The 21447-nt window shown below is 56.5% G+C and overlaps 1 protein-coding gene across 1 annotated transcript in view; it reads right to left on the bottom strand.

Moving 5' to 3' along the window:
- Positions 1-21447, bottom strand: part of PEPD (peptidase D) — a 107002-nt gene that overhangs the window by 80565 nt on the left and 4990 nt on the right. The window contains exons 2-6 of the mRNA XM_032486193.1: positions 18103-18286; positions 16122-16249; positions 7795-7858; positions 1586-1633; positions 155-216 (exon numbers count right to left, since the gene is read on the bottom strand). Of these exons, the coding sequence (XP_032342084.1) occupies positions 155-216; positions 1586-1633; positions 7795-7858; positions 16122-16249; positions 18103-18286 (486 nt within the window). The remainder of the gene's footprint in view (positions 1-154; positions 217-1585; positions 1634-7794; positions 7859-16121; positions 16250-18102; positions 18287-21447) is intronic.

The following is a 21447-nucleotide window of genomic DNA, read 5'->3' as shown; positions in this document are numbered from 1 at the left end:
GAAGGGGGAACGGGGCTTGGGGGCTCGACCTGGGGCTAAACTGGGGAGTGAGGGCAGGTAAAGCGGAGGGGCCCTTTCTGGGACTGGAGCAGCTGGTGAAGATGTGAGCTGGTGGAGGATGAAGGAAGACAGCTCTCGGGGCCCCAGCACTCACTTGCTGATGCCCTCGAAGGACGCCTCCCTGCAGACACTGCCGCTGTCGGTGTTGACGCCGCGCTGCGGAGAGAGAGGGAGCTTGAGGGCACAGACCAGACACAGAGGTAAGAACGGGGAGCCCCCACCCCAGCCCGGCCAACCCACCACTTCCTGCCTTTCAGGTGGCTCCAAGCCAGGTCCCAGCAGAAGGGCAGCTTCAAAAGCAGAGAAAACAAGGCTTCCTCCATCCAAGCCCTTGGCTGACCCCAGCTAGGGCTGCTCGGCCACTGGGTGGGGCTGGGGGAGAAGAGTGCAGACCGGCACCATCCCCAACCACAACCTGCCCTCCCAGGCTGGCCTGTCTCCCTTGTGCACGCGTGTGCGCACAAGCTCCCCACGAACAGTGTCCCGACCAGCACTGTCAGATCCGGCCCTTCCAAAGATGGGGGCAGGACTGGACTCAGGCAGGATGGGCCTTTCTCGATGACACCAGGACTCTGTTACCTTTCTCTCCTTTCCTAATCATAAGGAGACTCCAAGTGGAACTGAGACAAAACAAAAGATTCAGAGGAAAACCTGCCATCCCCTGAGAGGCAAGGCCTTCTAAATCACCACTTCGTCCACCAGAGCTGCAAGGTCGGTGTCTAATTGTATCCCCCTCCCCACCCCGATAAAACACACTGGACCCTCTGTGACCACAATCATCTAACCTTTCTTCTCAGCCACCAAAATAGTGGAGAGGGGAAAAGAGACCACGCGAAGTGCTAACAAAAATAACCGAGGGGAACTATTTCTGTAAAAATCAATTAATGAAGGAGAGAAGGGTCACTCTGGGAGGAAAGAAGGGCTGCACACTCTTCATATTTGAAGCTCCCCAAGGTTGAAGAAATATAAGAGAGCAGGCTTCTCCGCTGAGCCATTCCACAGCCCAAACACCCTCAACACCCTGCTAGGGTGCACCGTGCACCCCTGTCCACCCAAGGCTGCAGCAGGACCTCGGTCATTCAGTGCCCCAAGTCCAAATCAGCGTTACTGATGCCACACAGCCCAGGATCCTCATGGCAGATGCAAAGGGTGTGTTTTTCAAATTCTGTTAACAATGGAGGAGACGCAGGGTGGAAGCAAATTGATATTCTGCATCCACAAATCCCACCAGCTCAGCCTGACAGATAGATCACAGCTGGGTTTTAACCCTTGCAGTGTGTGTGGCGTCTTGTCCACAGTGGCCTCAGGACAGGACACAGCACATCCCAGGGCGACTGGAGAATCAAGGACATGGTCTTGGACATATTCAACTGTTCACACTGAAGTGTCACTACTTATCACCAATGATTGTTGCTCTCAGTTCTCAGTCCTCCCCTACAGCTCTGACCTCTGTAGGGGCAAGCAGCTCCCTGAAGCCCCTCCCCATAAAAAAATACTGCTTGGTCCCTGGACACAGGCCACTTACCAAAGTGAGGAGGACAGAGGGGCTCCGTGACGTTAGGACACTGGCAATCTGCAAGGTCAGAAAGAAAAATCCACTTTAGCACAACCCACGCGAAGTGTGATGGAGATGACATAGCAGCGTTACTAAACAGTGACAGCTCACATGGATCAAGCAGATCCGTAAAACAGGAGGCATTACAGAAAATAAGGGACTTCTGAAAGCCACACAGCTCTCAGTGGCAGAGAGGGATTCAAATCTGAACTCAGCATACCTCCCCACATGTTGCCCTGCCTCCACGTCCCATGCAGGTCCCAGCTCCAAACAGCTGGACCCACCCACCCTCCAAGGCCAGCACCTCTGTCCATCTGCCAGGCCCCTCCTGAAAGACCCCTTGTGGCAATCTCTCAGCCACTGGCCCCACCAGCCTCTGATTCCCAGGTAGATGCCTCTCCTTCCTGCCCTCATTCATCTCCTGGACCATGTGGGGTTAGGTTTCCTCCTTCCCTACAGCCCACTCAGACCTCATACCCGCCACACACACCAGTGGCTTCCTACCTAGCCCCCCAAAGGAGCAGGCCACAGAAGCTCATCTCTCCATGCCTTCGCCAGGGCTCTTACCTCCGCCTGGGATGCCTTCTCCCCATCTCAGCTGCTTCATCAATTTGTACTCAGGGTGGAAGCCCCTGCCTGCTGGCCTCCCCTATCCCCATGCAGCAGATTGGTTCATTCCCTCCTCTGCTGCCCCCCGACAGGCCTTCCCGTGGCCAAGTGCCCATCACACAGCATCAGCCAGTGACATCCATACCCCAAGGGTGCCCACCACCCTGGTGGGACCACTTTCCTCCTCCCCTGGCCCCACCCCTCAGCAGGCGCTGCGTCTTGGCTGCTGCAGCTCCTACTGTACTTGAGCTCCCTCCCGACACCCCACCCTAAACTTTTAACACCCTGACACAGGGAGAGAGTGAGGAGGACTTCTTGTTTGTTGTTTTAACAGCTTTATTGAGCTATCACTGACATCCTCTACGCTGCACATATTTAAAGCGCACATTTTGGTAAGTTTTGACATACGTATATATATGCTTTTTAATATTGAGAGGCTCCCAGAGTAAACCTGGAAGATATTGAAAACTATAAAAAGATGAAATACACCTACAAAAACCATCCCCCGAGACTTTTTATCTCTGCACATAAAAACAGAGATCTGTAATGACATTTGGATCATATGAAGTTACACGCTTCGCTTATTTCCTGTCATTAAGTATTCTTCAAACACACCATTTTTACCAGTCACTGCCACTGGGGATGGTAAACGTCCAGGGAGCCCGGGATTACAGCCTGTGCCAGTCATGGCGGACACCTCTCACATAACCACCCACGAAGGTGGTGCCACAGACGTCCAGATTTCACAAATGAAAAAGCTTATGGGTTAGTCTGCCCAGGTTCAGAGCTGAAAGAGGGCACAGCCCAGAGTTATGCCTATGGCTGTATAAATAGTCTCGTAACAGACCTGGTATAGGTCATTTATTCATTCCTCCACCGGGCACTTACATTTTTTCTGATGATTATTATAAATAACATCCTGATGGATGTCCTCATATATAAGTTTTTATTTCCTTAAAATAAATTCCTTAAAAAAATGATTTCCTTAAAAAAAAAATCTGACCCAGTGAAACTGCTGGATGAAAAACCACATACTTCATCAAGGTCTCAATGCTCACAGTCAGATGACTCTCCCGATGTGCACCAGCTGCCCTCCCGACACCCCGTCTCCCTGCACCTTCCTTGTCTGCTCAGTAACTGCTCCGAGGACAACTGAATCCCAGCCTCTGAGCTGCACAAACAACGGTGTGGTGAGCGGCTGGCACTCCCCAGGCTCTCCTCCAGGAGGGGAGGCTCATTAAGAGGAACAGGAGCCGCACTTGTGGGGCCCTGGGTGTGCTGCTACGTCGACGCGAAGGGGCTACATTCATCAGCACAGAGTGGGTCGGTTACGGCAGCAGAACCGGAAAGCGAGCAGGCGCTGGGGGACTGCATGTGCTATTGTCCTTGGGAGAGGGAAGCAGGATAACAAATGTGTGAGCTGATGGTTTTTCTCTTGGCTACGACTCAGGACGTGCTGGCTGGGGATAATGGGGGAGAAAACAGACGGAAGGAGGCCTGATGCAGCAGGTGCGGCGTCTGCAAGTCCGGGCAGAACAGCATCTTTTATCAATCACAGTGGACCACGTGAGTGGGCCCTGGTTACCTCTGTGTCTGCAGAGCCTCCCCGAGCCGGGCGGCTGCACGTGCCCTTCCCGGCAGAGACCCGTCAGTGCTACACTCTCATCAGCACACCCTGATCCCATGGCTCTGAAATTAAGGTGACATGAGCAGCTCTATGTCATGAGTTGGAAATGTACACAAGGTGGCATGGCTCTGTCAACACAAGGCCTCATTTCCACAAAAGGTGGTCACTGGGGACCCATCAGTTCTCACAACCGGCGCTGTGAAACGCCCCTGGCCTTGCTTTATGCCACAGCACCATTTCCCAAGTAGCTAAGCCTCTCCGGCAGGTTGAGGTGGACGGCACACACAGAACTTTCTAGAGCCCTGCAGACAAGGGTCCTCTCCTGGGGCTTCCGGTGGACACCTCACACGCACTCATGGCCAGGGCTCCAACGAGGCCTGCAGGCCATTCTTCAAGGGTGATGATCCAGAAAAAGGGGCTAGACAATCCTCGACCTGTGCTGTCAAGAAAGCCTGCACTGCTCCAGGGAGCTAGGATCCACCATGCAAAAAGCAAAGCTATTAAAAAATGAACCTTTTTCACGGCAGTCTGAAACAGGGCTACACACTGGTGGCTGGCAATGCATTTAAAATTTTCAATTTGGTTCTTAAATTTAAACATCAGGAAAGACCACAGACAATACGGATGTGCAGCCACTCCTGAACAGCTGGAGTATCTAGTAACCTTGCACCAGCAATGTCACAAAACGTAGCTGTCTGTTCAGAAAGCCTGCCACAGACCCCACCACTCCCTGATGCCTCAACCCACCGGGGCGGAGAGGCAGGGGCATCCATCACTGTGCTGCCACCAAGGTCTCTTATGTCCATCCTGCCTACATCTGAGCCAGGGACCCTGGTGCCCCCCAACATTCACCAGGTGCCACAGAGAGCACAGAATGTTCCCTCCCCCTGGCCAGTTCCTGTCCCTGTGAATCCCGGCCTTTGCACTGCACCTTAATGGCAATGCCTTGTAGCACCTCTCAAGGTTCTCCTGAGCGCCCCCCTCTCTACCATTCATGGAGCCACCATTCACTCTACCTTCTCAATAACTAAACTCAGGATCACCTATGGGAGGAGGGGAACGAAATAGCCAGGTGTGCTGCATCAGACACCTGCATTTTACATGCTGTATCAAGTGACGGTCCATGACCTGGGGTGAGGGCTTCCCATCTTCTTCCAGAGGAGACAGTGTCAGCTGCTTCCTGTCTGTGATTTGTACAGATGGCCAAGGCTGCCCGAGGTTAAACCAAGCTGAGCACCAGAGAACTGGTCCAGGGAGCCCTTCCCCAATATAAAAGGGCTTTCTGTCACCTTCCATGATGGAGCAGGCCCCAGGCACCTCTAGCCTCCTAGCCCAGGTGTCTGTATTTTTGTCAGGCTCCATTTTGAGCCACAGAAAATCAAAGGCACTTGGGAGCCTTGTCACCTCCACAGGCATGTCCTGCAGCACGCCCCCACTTCTGACAGGGCAAATGCAGAGGTGGAGGGCAGGCCTCTGGGGTCCAAAGGTCCTGGGGTCGCATCCCAACTCTGGCACTCCCTGGTTGTGGATGACGCCCTTCACCTCTTTGAGCCTCAGCCCCCTCTGTCATGGGGAGAGAGCTGTCGCCCACCACAGGACAGGGTGGGAGGGAGGAGGGGAGCCGTGGGAGCTGTCGAGGTTACTGGAACATGCAGGTGTCGGCCTAGACTGAAGCACCTGTCCCACAGTCCACAGGAGCCCTCATTTCAAATAAGAACCATGGCAGTGATGGGCACGACAAAGCCAATTAACGATGACAGTGACAATGGTGGGGCATTGCAGAACGCTCCTGTGCCCTGAATTCCACTGAAGCCTTCACTTAAGATTCCACTTCATAAATACAGACTCAGGATGAGCTGATCTGCAGGCTGTAATTCTACACTATCATTATAGGCTTTTGTGTCCTGACACTCAAGACCTCCTCTGTTTCACTACATTTGGAGGCCTCTCCCCAGAAATCACAGTGTAAATGGAGTTGTTTTCCCCAGGCATAAACACAAAAATGTCAGATTGCAGCTGGGAGGCTGTAGCACAGAGATACTCTGACTGTGCCACATCTCAGGCTGCCCTCTCCACGTTTCCCGCCGACGAGACCAGGAAGGTCAAGGTCCCAAAGAGCAATAGTGTTAAGATGCAGTTTACAGAGGCAGGAGGGATACACCTGCCAAAAGAGAGGGTCAGAAGAAAATCAGAACTAAGGGTGGGCATCCCTCCCTCTCTAGCAATTGGAGATACAAGGTAAGTGGCAAATGACCTCGTCAGGAGCACGCAAATAAATGTTCAGACTACTTGAGCTCCTATACTAAAGAAAACAATACAACACGTCACATGTATATTAACAGACTCTTTAGATGCTATGTCACCCCTCCCCCAAAAAACTCTGTATGGAATCACATGACATAAAATAAAGATCCACTAAAAGTGCCCCCTTGCTTCACAATCCAACCAGGCAGAAGGAGCTGCAGACACAGGCCCCGAGGCCCCAAGGATGTAAGCAGTACTCCTTCAGGCGGGCCTCCTGACCGAGCACCACCACACTGCTGACTATCCACCCGCTCATTCACCTTCTGCACCAGATATGCCCCTGGCTGCTGAGTTCAGCCCTGGGTCCCAAACACTTCTGAAGCCTACCCGTCCCCATGACTGAGCAGGCAGAGAGCGTGCTAGTGAACTTTGGGGGGAAAGAACTGGGCCTCAGCAACAAAGACAAGACAGTAAAGGGCAGGGCACAGACCAGAACACAGCTAATGTCCACAACGGGTCCCAAGAGCCAGGGGAGGGTTGTCAGTATGGACCAGAGTCGGCAGGGGACACAGGGGGCTGGTACAAGGCCTTGGAGGATGGGTAGGATATGGACAGAGAAGTGGGCATGGCATTCCAGGACAGCAGAACCTAAGGAGGACTGTCCTCTGTGTAGGGTGGTACTGATGCTGGCCTGCCTGGGGCAGGCACACGTGTTCATCAACGTGAGCTGTCTGCCCCCAAGCAGGCTGGGCTGAGACACCCTGGTTCCACACAGCCCTGCGTGTCTGGCCAGGATCCCCGAAAAGCAGCCTCTCACTCAGTGCTGTCTTTCCCTGAAACAGCCTGTGTCCTGCCCAGGGAAAGAAGGGCCGCTCAGCCTCCAGCTGGCTGGCTCTGCCAGCAACTTCCATGCTGCACCCAGCTCTGTGTATGACGACCTCTGTCTGGGGAAATGTGGCACAGAGGGGCCCTGTCCCAGCCGACCCTGCCAGGCCGGGGCTGCATCTCGGGCAGCAGGCACTGACCTCTCAGTGTTTATGATCTATCCAGCACTGACCAGTACAGAGCATGAGGGCTAAAACAGTGTCCAGGGATGGAGCAGAGGCCCTGTATGTGCCTGGTGGTGGTGCAGTATTGCGAGGCTTTGGTTCCCAAGGAGACCCCAGGGGCGCTCAGCTGTGGTCTCACCTCTGCTACGGCCCTGCCCTATCAGCAGTGGAAGGCAGGGGCTGCCTCTTTCGACTGCCTGCACTGGGGACAAAGTCAGAGCCCCAGGAGGACAGTCACATAACTATCCAGTCCACATGGGCAACCACTGGGAAGAGAATTAAAGCCAGGGGACCTCCAACTCCACCCTTCTCACAGTCTGGGCATCCTCTGATGACGGCATCTGCAGCTGATGAGGGCCTGTGAGAAGGGTCTCCCGACACGTTAGAGCCCAGCCAAGCCTGATCAGATCTTCACTGAGAAATCCTCTCCCCCGTGCAGCTCAGCCACATCCCAGATACTGACACTTTTGGCCACCAGTCAGGGGCACTGCCTGGGCCAAGCAGGGGCCTCCCAGAGAGGTCTGAGATGCATGGTTCCTGCCTGTTCTTTCCAAACAAGAGCAGCACTGAGGGGGCTGGCGGCCAGGTCATGGTGTCCCTCGACGTCCAGCCAGGCTCGGCTAGGGAGGAGCAAAGGGATGACTACTGACCTCATCTGAGTACTGGACGTCGTCCACGGCGTACTTCTCCTTGAAGTGCTCCTTGGAATGGATCCTCAAAGGGAAGCACAAGGAATGCTGGGGTCAAGGTTTGGTCACGGCTGGGCCTAGGCTGCCTTTCCCCCAAAGCCCAGGCCAGTGAAGCCCCTGGCCCATCCCTGCTCCTGCCGGCACCTAGCAACCAGCCGGTCTGCCCAACCTGGCCTTGGGGGGACAAAGGGCACTGGCCAGGGAGTGACCGCTGAACCCCACCTCCTCCCTCCACCTCCCCCAGCCAATCTCTGCTCCTCCTTCCAGTCTGTGACCCTGGCTACCTACGGCCGTAGCTGCAGACAAACCTCCCTCCACCGTTAGTGAGAGCTCAACAGGCAGGCAGCCAGCACACCCCACTCCTTAGGGCATGAAATAAGCTGCCTCCCCTCCCAGGCCCCCACGGTGCTTCTTTAAAGGAAAGTTTAAAATGTAACATTTTCAAGAAGTCAGTATCAGTATTACTCACTAGGATGAGAAAAATTCAAGCTTACTCATCATCCCTGAAAAATCAGCCCATGAGATCACAAAGAGACAGTGCGAAGGAGGCTGGCAGCCCTTGCCCATCTTACCTGGTCACGGCTGCACTGGTCAGGGATCCCGTGGCGTCCAAGTAGCACCACCCCTGCCCCCCAGCCTGTTGGTCAAAGTATGAGTCAGTGTCACTGCTGGTGACACAGCTCGCATCAGGAGCACTAGTAGCCTGGGGGGAGAGTGCCCAAGCCTGAGTGTGGTGACGCACACACACCGTCCTGCGCCATCCCACGCCTGTGCACCACGTCAGCTCGGGAGGATTTACGCTGTCCTGCCTATGATTGCATGGTATTCTAGTCACCAAGTGTTAGATCCGAAAGAGGCCTCAGAGAAAACAGCAGATGGCTTTCTGACTGTGCTTCCTGGGCTCTCCAGGGTGAGCAGATGCCAGGGAGGTGGAGGTGCCAAGGACAGTGTGCCTGGGGAGGCCCAGAGGGAACAGGAGAGGGAGCACGCATTGGGACTTGGAGATGACCACCTCTGAGAGTGGGCCCCACGTGCCTCTGCAACACCAATGACCAGGAAACAGATTCCCACTTCCCTCTCTGAGCCCTGCACCATTTCCCTCTCCACCCAAACAAGCGTCCCAGACAGGATCGTGGCCAGGAAGCACAGAGAAGGACAGAATGGAAGACAGAAGGGTGGGCCTCAGGAACAAGCAACAGGGAGCTCACAGCCGCAGGCGGTGAGCCAGGCTGGGGAGACCACGGTCCACTGGCGATGGGTGGCTCAGTGCCCCAGAACCCTTTTTGTTTTATCTCCCATTTGGCTTCCCTGAAGTGGGCACTGGATGTCAAGCTCCTGTCATTAGTTAAATTCAACCAATCTAGCTGCATTAGCTTCCTCGTTTGAAATACGAAAGTTAAATGGCCAAAGTCTGGCTGCCTCCATTAGCACCGCCTGAAGCAGCTATGGAGCAGGGACTAATGACAAGCACTGTGCCTGGATACTGGAGGCCCCGGTTCCAGGGCTTACTGCAGAGAGCTCGCTGACCCTCTGCCACCAAGCGGTGACACTCTCAGCAGAGCTGACCCTGCAGCCATGCACAAAAGCACGTGCCAGAAGGGCCAGAGGCAGGACCATCAGCGTCATCACCACGTTCACTCTGACTGCCCTGCTCCAGGACCAGCTCCAGGACGATGCCCAGGTCCCCAATTCAGTTGTGGTTCCCAGTCATTTCATCACCTCCAGCTGCAACAAGCATCAAAAGTAAACTCCTAAAAGATTCAGGAGGAGCCAGCCTCGATGACCCCTACAGAGGGGCGTCTCGGCCATTAGCCTGGGCACTAACCTTTCACCTCCCCTCCCATCAGGGACCCTAACCCTCCCAGCTCACTGAAGCCATCTTGCTGAGGGACCTCCCAGGAAGGTGTTCCTGCCGGCCCTGCCCAGGAGTCTTGGTGACCAGGACTCAGCAGAGACCTAGGATACTTGAGACCTGGGAACATCTCCATGTATTCAGGCTGATATCAAGGTCGAAACAAGGTGGAACCAGAGGAGGTAGGGGGAGGAAGGGCAAAGGAGGGGAGCACACAAGGTGGCTGTGATCTGTGGGGGCCCCACGGCTTTATGCTCAATTGTCCACCCTCATCAGGCAGTCAAGAGCCATTTCACTCCCTACAAGAACCAAGGAGGGGCAAGGGCCAGCCAGCCCATGGGAGAGCCAGCTGCTACCAGCCCGATGTCCGAGAGGAAGTGAGCCCCGGTGCCAGCCCCACCAAAAGCCCTTTGCCCTCCTCAACGAGGTCAGACGATGCAGTCCAGAGCACACACTGGGCCTTACGGGCCCAAACTGCCCAATGAGCCACAGGCCTGGTTCTCAACAGGAGAAACCATTTGACAGATACAACCTGAAAAGCTGTGAGCATCTCTCTCTGGCACTTTGCGTGTCCTTTTTTTCTAAATGGCAGGGATAATTAAGTTTGAATAGTACTTATTTCTCATGTTTCGGGGCCAATTACAGTAAAAATCATTTAAATGTCATTCTGAGGGATAATAAGTGTGCCACGTCAAGCCAGCCGACAGAGGCCTGGCAGCCACGATCTGGCGGGTTGACTAGGGAAGGGGAAGGCTGTGGAAGTCACCAGCCAGCTATGTGCCCACTGAGGGCCAGGCTGGCAGTGGCCACGCAGAGGGCTACAGGCTACACTGCCCCAACTTGAGTCCGGGGTCCAGCAGGGCAGCTCGTGCCAGATTCCGGTCATATGGGAGATCCAAGTAGAAGCAACCGACTGGGAGAGGGTGGGTCAGCAGGGAAGCCGACCCCACCCCAGAAACTCTCCCTTCTAATGGAAGGGACAGCTCTGGCAGGAGCGAGGAGGGAGTGGCCCACTCAAAGGGGCCTGTGTCCAGGCACCCGGCCCACGCAGGCCTTCACCATGGACAGTTGGGCCTGGCAGGAGGTGGGGGAGGCCTTTCCCAGAAGTCACGGTCAGGGTGAGTGCAGTGAGTGCCAACACTCTGTGCGGGGCCTCCTGTGAGAAGGAAACTTTCAATTAATGCCCACGGTGCAGACATGATGGAGCCCTCTAGAAAACGAAATTTCCAAGCACCATCTTACCCAGGCTAGCTGACCACTTGCGTGCGGTTAATGAATAAGTAATAGAGCCAAATTACAGCCGTCATCATCAATTTCCCGCAGCCGAGTCTGCTGGCGGCTACCAACAATGCCGCTGCCTCTCAGCCTGCTCACCGCAGAACACCCCGCACTTGCGAATGAAGTCAGCAACCATTTCCCGGTTCTATTAGCGTGTCAGAGAAAAGCAGACCTCTCTGAGGCTACGCAGGCGCCCGATCCTGGGGGCCGCGCCCATGATCGAGATGGCGAGGCAGACCTTCGCAGAGAGGCCGGCAGTGGGAGACCCGCCCCGCGGGAAGGAGAGGTGATGGAGAGGAGGCCCGGGTCGGTGGAGCCCAGGAGAGGAGCCCGGGAGAGGAGCCTGGCTGAGCTTTCTGGTAGATGCCTAGTCAGGCTCGGGCCGCCAGGGATCAGACTCCCCACAAACCACCCAGGGAAGAGCCAAAGGAATTCCCTCTCCTCCAGGGAGGCCTGCACCCCTCACCCGTGCCCCCCATGCCCTCCTTGAAGACATAGGGAGCCAGGGCCAGGCCACCAGGCAGGCCGCGGCAGCCTGTGTCCTGTGACCCACGTGTGTATGGGGTGGGGGGCAGTGGCTGTGGAAAATCACACTCCACACACCCCTCACATACACAACGTACATACACACCACAACCACACACCATACACACAGCACAATCCACACACCCTACGCCCCACAGCCTACATAAACACACATCACACTGCACCCCATGTACACACACATCACACACAAGGCACCACACCGCATACCCCCCACATACACACTCCCACACACACCGCACCACACATACCACACATCGTCCCACACATCTCCCCCCACACTGCACATGCAGACATACCACACACACTGCAGACACGTACACACATACTGCACCACACAGCACACACATACTACACAACACATCACATTCTTCACCCCCACACACCACACACCACACACACATTGGTTCCCATACCAGGAAATACAGTGCTCAGGGCCTCAAGGCCTCAGCCCTGAACAGAGTCCCCTCCTCCCAACAAACCCCAGGCCATTCACATTCTCATATTCCAAACCCGAGGTCTCAGCCCTGGACAAGAGCAGAACGCAGCCAGGCTGCAAAGGTTCTAGGAGGGTCCCCCAACTTGGCCCAAAGTCGCTCACCCTCTGACGGCGCCAAAGCTGCCCAGGCTTTGAATCACAGAGACAATTTCCTGCCCGTTCAGAGGACCCTCAACACCCCGGCAGCCAAAACTGCCATCAGCTGAGCCTGATCCTGACAAAAATGATGGGAAACACTCTCACATCAAAAAGGCACCAGACTTTTGCAAGCACAGACTCCAAATAAAAACAAACCAGAAGCTACCAAATGCCCATCCCCAGAAAGGCCTGGGGTGAGAACAGGCCGGGCAGCAGGCTGCCCATGGGCCCTCGGCAGTGTCTGCAGCCCTGACAACGGGACAGGCTGTTTACACAGGAAGTGGCAGATCTGCAGACGGGGGTGTTGTTTCCCTGGGCGACTCTGGACTGCAGTATCTGCCAGATGGATTTTCAAAAGCCATCAGATAGTGACTCAAAAGGAAGCTGAGGAGCTGAAGGTCAAATGTTCAGTCTGGTGGGTTTTGACTGCAAAGGCCAGGTAATCCCCATCAGCCTGGCTCCTGCCCTATTGATTACGAGTGTCTGGAAACAGCTACACACATCAGACCTGGCCGTTCCAACTCCAACCCTTCGCGACCAACCAACCCCCTACCCACTGCCCTGTCTCCATTGTGCCTTCTCTCCGGAAGGCTGAGAACATGGGGACTGGAGATGGTCACACCAGAGGAGAGGGAGGGAAAGGCCTGCTGGGGGTGGGCACAGAAGGGAGCCAGGTCTGCAGGAGACAAGGGGCTAGCTCTCTGCGGTGGAGCCAGAACACCCCGTGGGAACTGCCTGCTTGGTCTGCACACCACACACACTGCAGCGCCTGCCCAGAGCCTACGTGGAGGCTTTCCAACCAGGAGACCTACCCTGCAGACCCATTTGTACCCTCAAAAGTCCTCACCAAACAATCAGCTGCCCTGGACAAGCAGAGACAGACTAAAAGAAAACTTTTAAGAGTGGCTCTGAAACCCAGCCATGGCCACAGTGCAGAACGTCATGCTTGTATTATTGGAGATTACGCTCCGGGATAGCCAACCGCTAACAGATGCTCCCTGACCGATCATTTTTGAGTGAAGTGTTATTTAGCCCCCCAGATGGTGGATTTGCTCAATTTCCCACTGGACAGTGGAGTCCTCGAGGCAGGGCCCCCCACCCTGGAGGATGTCCATCCTCCACTGTGGACAGGCACTCCCTGACTTCTCACAAGAGTCAGCTTGGCATAAGAAGCAACACAGACCGAAAAGGTGGTGCACTCAGGGCCCCCCATTTCCTGCCCTGCACCTCCCTTCACGTCCATGCCCTCATCTCATGATGCTGCATCTCTGACGTTGGTGCTGGCTCCAAGTAGTGGGGCATCTCAGCACACCCAGAGCCAGGAGGCAGGGCCAGGGGGAGGCTGAGAGGGCACAGGGGCCTGGCTACTCCCAGACGCATCACTGGCAGGGAAGGCTGAGGCTACAGCTCTGTGATCATCTCAGGGTGCAGGAAGGGCTCTGGGTGAATCCTCTTACCAAGACAAGATCTAAATTCTCACCAGGGAACTCCTCCAGTTAGCAGGGCTTCATGACAAACCACCCTGACATGCAAGGAAGTAAAAAGGCATGTATCAAATTCACGGACTCTGAAGGTCGGGGCTCAGGACGGTGCTGGTTGTCAGCCGGGGCTCCGCTCCTCTCCACGTGGTCCCTCCGCAAGGGCAAGTTTGGGTTCCTCACTACGTGGCAGCTGGGCTTGAGGGAGAGCATCTCAGGAGGGAGAACCAGGTGGAAGTCATAGAGCAATTTACAGTCTAGCCTCAGAAGCCACACAGTGACCTGGCCATGGTCATGCATCGGGGCAGTCACCCCGGTCCTGGCTGAGTCAAGCAGGAGGGACACGATTCCAGCTCTCCATAGGGAGTGTCCACAAATATAGCTGTGGCCGTCTGGACACTACAAGCTGCCTGTCCCTGGCACCCTCACTATCTCATTTCAGTGTCACAAATGTAGCCACCCCACAGTGACCATCGCTCACAAGGAGTGTCATGGCTGTTCCACAGATAGGACATCGGAGGCCGTGACGGTGGCCAGACTCGCTCCATGAAGAGGCCTGCGGAGCCGTCAGGCCAGCTTCCAGCAAGACCAGGCCACGGGAGCCCATGTCCTCTTTAAAACACAGCCATCGTTGTAAGGATTCAGACAGAAATAAAGGTCAACAGAAAAGGTCCCGACAGGATGGGAGGCAAGCGTTGGGTGAGGCAGGAGCCACCTTCCCAGGAGCACCCGCATCTCCTGGTCTGATCTGCTGATGCTACAGGATGAGGGGCCGGGGTGTAGGCACCGAGGAGAGCCCACACCAGGCCAAATCTGAAGCCAACTTCTCTGTAGGAACAAGACACACTGTGGCAAAGTGAGCAGGAAGGTCCAGAGGACAGAGCGGTCTATCACACCGGCCTCCACTCCACACCCCGACCCAGGCCTGGTCAGTGTGGAGCCTACAGGGCCCTCACGGAGTCCCAGCTCAGCCGTGCCCGATGCCCGGCCCCTCCCTCTGGGAAGAAGGCAGCACAACCCGTCAACGCCCACCCTCACCCCACATGGAGGCCAGTGGGAGCCTGCTCGTTCCACAGCAGAGACACGTTTACATCATCTGCCCCAGGAGCCTCCAAGGCAGCCAGAACCTAAGTGGCCACCCAGGCATCCATCCCAAAGGCCAGCTGGATGGGGCAGGTCCACTCCCCGCCTTCCCTCCCCAGGGCCAAGCCAGGAAAACACCCCACCCACCAAGGGAAGCACAGCTCACTTCTCTTCTGCTGCCAACTCTGCTTAAAGCTGAGTCTTCACAGCAAAGCTGAAGGCCAGGGCCAAGGATCCTGCCAGGCATCCTCAGAGCAGAACTGTTACCAACTTGAGAGCTGAACCCCTCACCCCAAGACAGCAGAAGAGGTACATGCCAGGCCAACAGAGGAGGCTTTGGCGTTTGCACTGACGGGCCAGTGGGGGAGGGCGGCACATAGAGGAGGAGGTGTGGGGGGCCATGCCCCAGGTCTCTGCACAGAGCGGGGTCCCTGCAGCAGCCAAGTGCCTTCTCATTCAAACCAGCCACAGACCTGCCAGCCACCTGGTAATGAGCATTTGGGGCCAAGAGGCAGTGAAGGCTGCAATTTATACATCAGCCCAGAATAAGCACTCTCCAGGCAGAAATGAGAAGCTGGAAGGTGGTGAGATTTTAGCGCGATCCTCTCATTACCTCAAGCATCCCTGGTTAAGTACAGCTTCCGTCTCAGTGCCTCTGAGCAGGCAGGAATGGCTCCTGGGAGGGGCAGACACGGCCACGGGCCCTGAAGCTGGCAGGCACCATGGATGACGGAGAAGGCAGCCTCTCAGCAGCACTCAGGCCTCTGGTCCCACACTTCTCACACAGCACAACCTTAGAGCATGACCCTGTCTCCCAGGTGGGCCAACTGAGGCAGGGCCTACATCTGCAGCCCTGCTTAGCTTAGCCCAGAGGCAGACTCAAAGGAGGCACCTAGTTATACCCTACACATCAGAGATGAGCCTCAGAGCGCGGGCCCAGGCTGCTCTCCTTAACCCGAGCCAACCCCACCACACTCAGGGAGGAGCCCCCTCCTATCCATGCCATGCAGGAGTGATGCGTCCACCGGGGCCAAAGCCTCAGGTATTTTTCTTTTTTAATGGAGGTACAGGAGATTGAACCCAGGATGTCGTGCATGCTAAGCATATGCTCTACTACTGAGCTATACTCCTCCCTGGAAGCCTTGGGTATTTTAACAAGGCTGGGAATCTGGAATTTCAAGATTAATAAATAGTACCTCAAAACAAACATGACCACAGTCCGTGGCTCTGGCTATGAAACCCCTACCCAAGGGTTCAGGGCTCTGGACCAGAGCAGGCCGTTAACAGGTCTGACCACTAACCCTCCTTCTTGCTACTCTTTCTCTCCTTGCCACCCACAGGCCTTGCACTGCCCACCAACCCCCACCACCAGCCAGCGGTCGGCAGGCACCGTCACACGCCCTGGAGTGCTCCTTACTTTCCCATCCAGGTGGCATGGCTGGGAGGAAGTCTGGGCACGAACAGAGTCGACTTCCCGGTGTCAACGTCGATCACGCCGTAGCAGCCTGGCTCGGTGACACCGAATGCCCAGTGAAAGAAGGACTCCTGTGGAGGAACAAGGACCCAGGTCACCCAGTCAGCAGGACTGAGATGCTAGGAGAGAGGAGGGGCATCTGACTGAGCGCCTTCCTTTCCGCATCTCAGAGAGTCAGCTCAGGCCGCCGACCTCTCAGAGACTGACCCCCACCCAGCCTCACACCGCACCCCTACCTCACCAGCCCTCAGGCGCCTGGCAGCACAGGCTAGGACATGGGTGCCCACCAGCACCACAGGTGTGGCTCAACCCTGCCCACACCCCCCCGCCACCCCAGCTCTCTGAGTATTCCCACTGCCCGCACGCTGGCAGGATGCCACCTTGACTTAGACGCCCAGGCCGGACGTCTGCTCAGAAATGGATTCCCCCTTTTAGGACGTCTTCCTTCCTTTCCCACCCCCGGGGCAGCTGATGACTTCAGCGTTTAGCATTAAACACGGAGCTAAAACCGCGTTTTAAAGGTACGAAGTGGAGGAGGCTCTCTTCTAAAATTAACCTTGCATAACATCAGTAAGGGAGCCAAGAGCTGAATTTAGGAGATCGGTTTTTAAGCTACAGAATACGGAAACCTCAAGAAGCATCAAGGCTAGTCGGAAGAAAACTTACTTAGACCTCCACGTCTCTAGCAAGCCGGGGATGGCAGGCTTGCGGCTGCAAGAACGCTGTGGCAGAGGGAAGCCCTCCAGTAGGAGGCACTTTCCATAGAAAACACCATGTAGTGGCTGTTGGCAGTGGAGCTCAGCCAGCCTGTGCCCTGCGGGGAGGACGCTGCCCAGCTGGGGAGGCCATGCCTTACCACCCACTCTCCACACTCAGCTCCCCTTCCCGTTCCCCTGCCTCCTCCCTGACAGGGATGCTGGACAGCCATGTCCCCAAGGCTCTGCCTGCCCAAGGGAGTTCCCAGTACGTCAGACCCCTGCTCCGGGCACCAGACTTGGAATCAGGCGATGGGGCTCTAATTAATCCCAGTTCCACCTTCGGCAAGTCATTTCCCCTCTGAGCCTGTTTCCTCATCTGTACAGTGGATGCCTTACTAGCATCAATAGAGGGGCCAGCTCAGGGCCTCCCTGGTTTTCTAAAAGAGTCCCTCTGTCCAATGTCCTTGTTCCTGTTCTTGGGAACTGAGTGATGCCAGCAATTCTCAGCTGAGGCCACCACATCCAGGCTGGTTTCCTGCAGCTGGGCAACCCGCCACCCCACAAGGTTCCAGTACTTTGAGGAGCCCCTGGGCCATTTCCTAGGTGGGGAAACAGAAGCCCAGTGAGGGTCACAGAGTCAGCATTGGCCAAGCTGGGACCGATTACCATTCCCCCGACTCCTGCTCAGGCCCTGCTCACACGTCTCCTCCCAGGATGTCTGCAGCCCCTGTCCTCCTTGCTGTGGCAGAATCTGGCCCCAGGAACTCAGCCCTCCCCATCTGCACCTCTCACAGGCCAGGGAAAGCTGCCCAGTCCACTCTCTGAGGTCCAAGCCTGTGGATGCCATCTCCCCACCTGGTACACCCACCCTCAGCTACACCTTTAAGAATTCATGCTGGTCTTCAGGGCCCACACCAAATACTGCCTCCTCCATGAAGCCTTCCCTGAATGCTCCCCTAGGAACACCATCTCTCGGTACTCTGACCTGAGAGAGCTGAGGCTGGCTGGCAACAGCTCTGCCCCCAGCCACAGCTGGGAGGGCTCTGTCCCCCTGAATGTGGGCTCCCTGGGTACCCAGGCCTTGACCTGCCTTCAGAGAGCCTTTTCAGGGTCCCCCAGGGTCAGAGTTGTCCAGGCTCACCAGCCCCAATGCTAGAAAGGAGCAGACAGCTCACAGGAGGCCCAGTGCACACTCAGAAATGCAGGAAGCTGCCAGGTGGGCTCACCTGGCGGAAGAGGACGCCGGTGTCGGTGCAGTAGCGCTGAGTCTCCTCCCCACCCTGCAGCACCACGACAGAGCCGGCCTGCATGGCTGGGTTCCTTCGCAAACGCTCACACAGGCGCTGCCTGTTCAGGGCAAAGAGCGCCAGTGGCACCTTCAGGGTCTCATTCCCCAGCCAAAATGAGGGTCTGCAAAGACATGAACACACATCACCATGTAGGCTTCTGTTAGCACCTCCAAGCATGTCCCCCATGCACAGTCCAGTATCGCTGGGGGACTGAGCCTGCCATGGGACCCCAGTAGCACGTGGCAAGCTGATACAACCTCGACCTGCTTGTGACTCAGAAACAGCCCCTCACTGAGCCACCCAAAGACAACAGGGGTTCGTCAACCACATCCTCCCCTCCTATCCCTGAGTGCTGGACCAAAAGTGGGGATGAGGGAGAGCTGGGTCTGTTTAACCAGGAGAGGTGAGGCCATGGAGGGAAAGCCTGCAACGGTGTGGAGACGCACCCTTCCCCAACACCTGCTGACAAGAAGCTTCCCATCTGTGCGAGATCCAGCCCAGATGACACTAGGTCCCTAACCACGTGTCTGCACGCTGCCCTCTTCTCTGCAAGTCCCAGACCCGGCAGCCTGGGCTGGCTGTTCCTCACCTGAACCGGGCACCCACCTATCCCCAACACACACACACACACACACATCCAGGGCACTCAGCACCAGGCCCTAAGCTGGGCCAGGCTAGCACACGCCAAGTGACCGAGGGGGACCCATGGCGAGATGGACCTGGGAGTGGCAGCCACTAGGGTGCTGACCTGAAGCAGAGCAGCCAGTAACGGATGAGCTGCTGAGACCTGATTGAAGGCTGGGCGGAGCCAGGCCTGACAGAGCAGGTCAGTGTCTCTCCCTATCCCCACCCCATCCCCACCCAAGGCTTCCCTTTTCACTAGGCAAACACTGCCTAGCCTCCTGGCCCCCACTCCCCAAAGCCCACCTGCCTCAGAACCCTCCAAGCAACTGCCCCCACCTGAGGCTTCCCCTCCATCTGGGCGTGGCCAGCCCTGCCCCCACGCCGAGTTGCTCCATCATAAATTTTCCCCTCAGGATCATTTTCAGCATCCAGCATCCAGACACACAGGAATCTCACCTGGCTTTAAAATAAATAAATAAAAGCACTTCCCTTGATTCTCATGCCCTCCAGCAGTCTATTTCTCTTTCCTTTTGCAATAAATTTCCTCTGAAGAGTCACCCAGGCCCGTCTCCATATCCTGGCCGCCCATGCTCTCCTCCATCCACCCAAACTGACTTCAGCCCACCCACTCCCGCACTGCAGCCCCTACCAGGCTACAGTGACCCCAGGCTCCTGGATCTGCAGGTAGGTGCCCAGTCCTCAGGGGGCCTCAGTGCCCAGGACATTAGAGGCTATGCTCTCTACTGAACCCCTGCCTAGCACCAGCCCCTCCAGGCCCCTCCATCCTCAGTCTCCCTCCCTCCTCAGCTCACCTCCATGCTGGTGCCCATCTCCAACTTTGGGCCCCCGGACAACTAACTACAGGAACTCTCAGTGGCTCTCAGTCCCAGCTTCCCCTACAGCCTGGTCTGTACCCACACAGAGGGACCCTTAAAAAATGCAAGTCCCAGCAGGTGCTCCCCTGCTCAACCCCTCCCCACTTTCGAGGGCACTTGGAACACAGTGCAGACCTCCTCCCAGCTAGGAGGCATTCCGGCTCTTCCCTAATCGCCAAGGACACTCCCACTTGGGGCCTTCCCAGCTGCTGTTCCCTGAGGAACACTCTCTCCCAGGGCCTACCAGGCTCCGTTCTCACTTCACCCAGGCCTCTGCAGAAATGCCCTCTCTTCCCAGAAGCTTTTCCAACAACCCCATCCAAACCTCCCCACCACTCCCTTCCCTCCTCTCTAGAGCACGCTGCCTAACAGTATATATTTACTTGCTTGTTGTCTCCCCAGGTAGAATGTAAGCTCTGTGAGGGTCTCGGCACCTAAAGGGGGCTGCATGAACGACTACATGGAGGAAGTGTGGTCCCCGCGAGGGGGCTGGGGGCTAGCAAGGCCGGACCCAGGGCATGGGAGCTAGGCAGGTGTGTGTGGTGTGGGCTGGAGGAGGCCCTGCAGGCTCTGGCCAGCAGGGAGCAGGTGGGCATGGAGGTGAAGAAGGGTAGGGGCAGCCTGGAGCTGGTTCGAGAGAGGGAGCTGGTGCGAGAGAGGGAGCCGGGCCTGCGACTGCGGTGAGAGCCAGGCCGATGGACCCTCCCTCCTGGCCCAGGGGCACCTCCCGCACTCACCTGGCCCTGGGACCCTCGGAGGCAGGTGACACCTCCTGCACATCTTGGCTCGATGCCACTTTCTCAGGATGGCTCTCCCTGGCTTCCCGCTTTAACCCTGCAGCGCTCTCCCCGGCCTGTCTCCCCACTTCGCACTGGGCTGTGTCCTCCACTTGTGCTCTCAGTCCCACCCCCCACCCCCACTCTGCCCAGGCCTGGCCTGCGAGGACTTCGTTAGCTTCAGGAGGATTTAGCCACTGAGAGGCTGGAGAGTGGGAGACGGGGCAGGACAGAGAATCCATCCCCAGCTCCCTCCCTGGGGGAAACTGGAAGTACAAAGGCAGTGTGTTCCCTGACCCCAACCTGCCCACATCTCTGCAAACTGACCCTGCAGTACACTCTCCCCTGTCTCCCCCTTAAAGTGAGACTCGTCCAAGTCTCTGCTGAAATGACACATTCACTTTCCAACATACTTGTGTGCTGGTGCTCGCTGGTGAGGTCGGCCTCCGACCACTAGAATGCAAACCCCGTGAACACAGAGACCCATGCCTGCTCTGTGCTGGGCACGCGGCAAGTGCTCAGTAAATATCTGCTGAGTGAACAACTGTCACAGCGTGGGGACACACACAGCTGTGCAGGTCAGAAGCTGCCCCAACAGCCCCAGCAGAGCAGGAAGCTGCACCCTCGGGCCAGCCTGGCCAGGAAGGGTGGAGGGGTCTTGCCCACCCCACACATGCTGACAGGACAAGAGCTGCCCTCCCGCCCTCCACCCCGGGCACGGGCCCTCGCTCACCCTCCCAGAAGGGTGGACACCAGGGGGCCAGAGCTTCCTCTAAGCTGGGCCACTTTCCTGCCGTGCTCAGCCACAAGGATGAAAGGGCAGAGGTGACAGCTCGCTAATATGCCTGCATCCCAGCTGGCCGTGCTGGCAGGAACTGAAAGTGCCAGCGCCAGCACCCCTGCACAGTGTTCCCCATGTCCCCTGATTCCCCTCACTCAGCAAAACCCACAGAGAGAGGGGGCACAGGGAAGAACCTGGTCTCTACAGATTCCCAGTGGCACAGATG

This window comes from Camelus ferus, chromosome 9 (genome assembly GCF_009834535.1).
Source record: "Camelus ferus isolate YT-003-E chromosome 9, BCGSAC_Cfer_1.0, whole genome shotgun sequence".
Classification (NCBI taxonomy): Eukaryota; Metazoa; Chordata; class Mammalia; order Artiodactyla; family Camelidae; genus Camelus; species Camelus ferus.
This window is presented reverse-complemented; position numbering and strand designations above follow the sequence as displayed.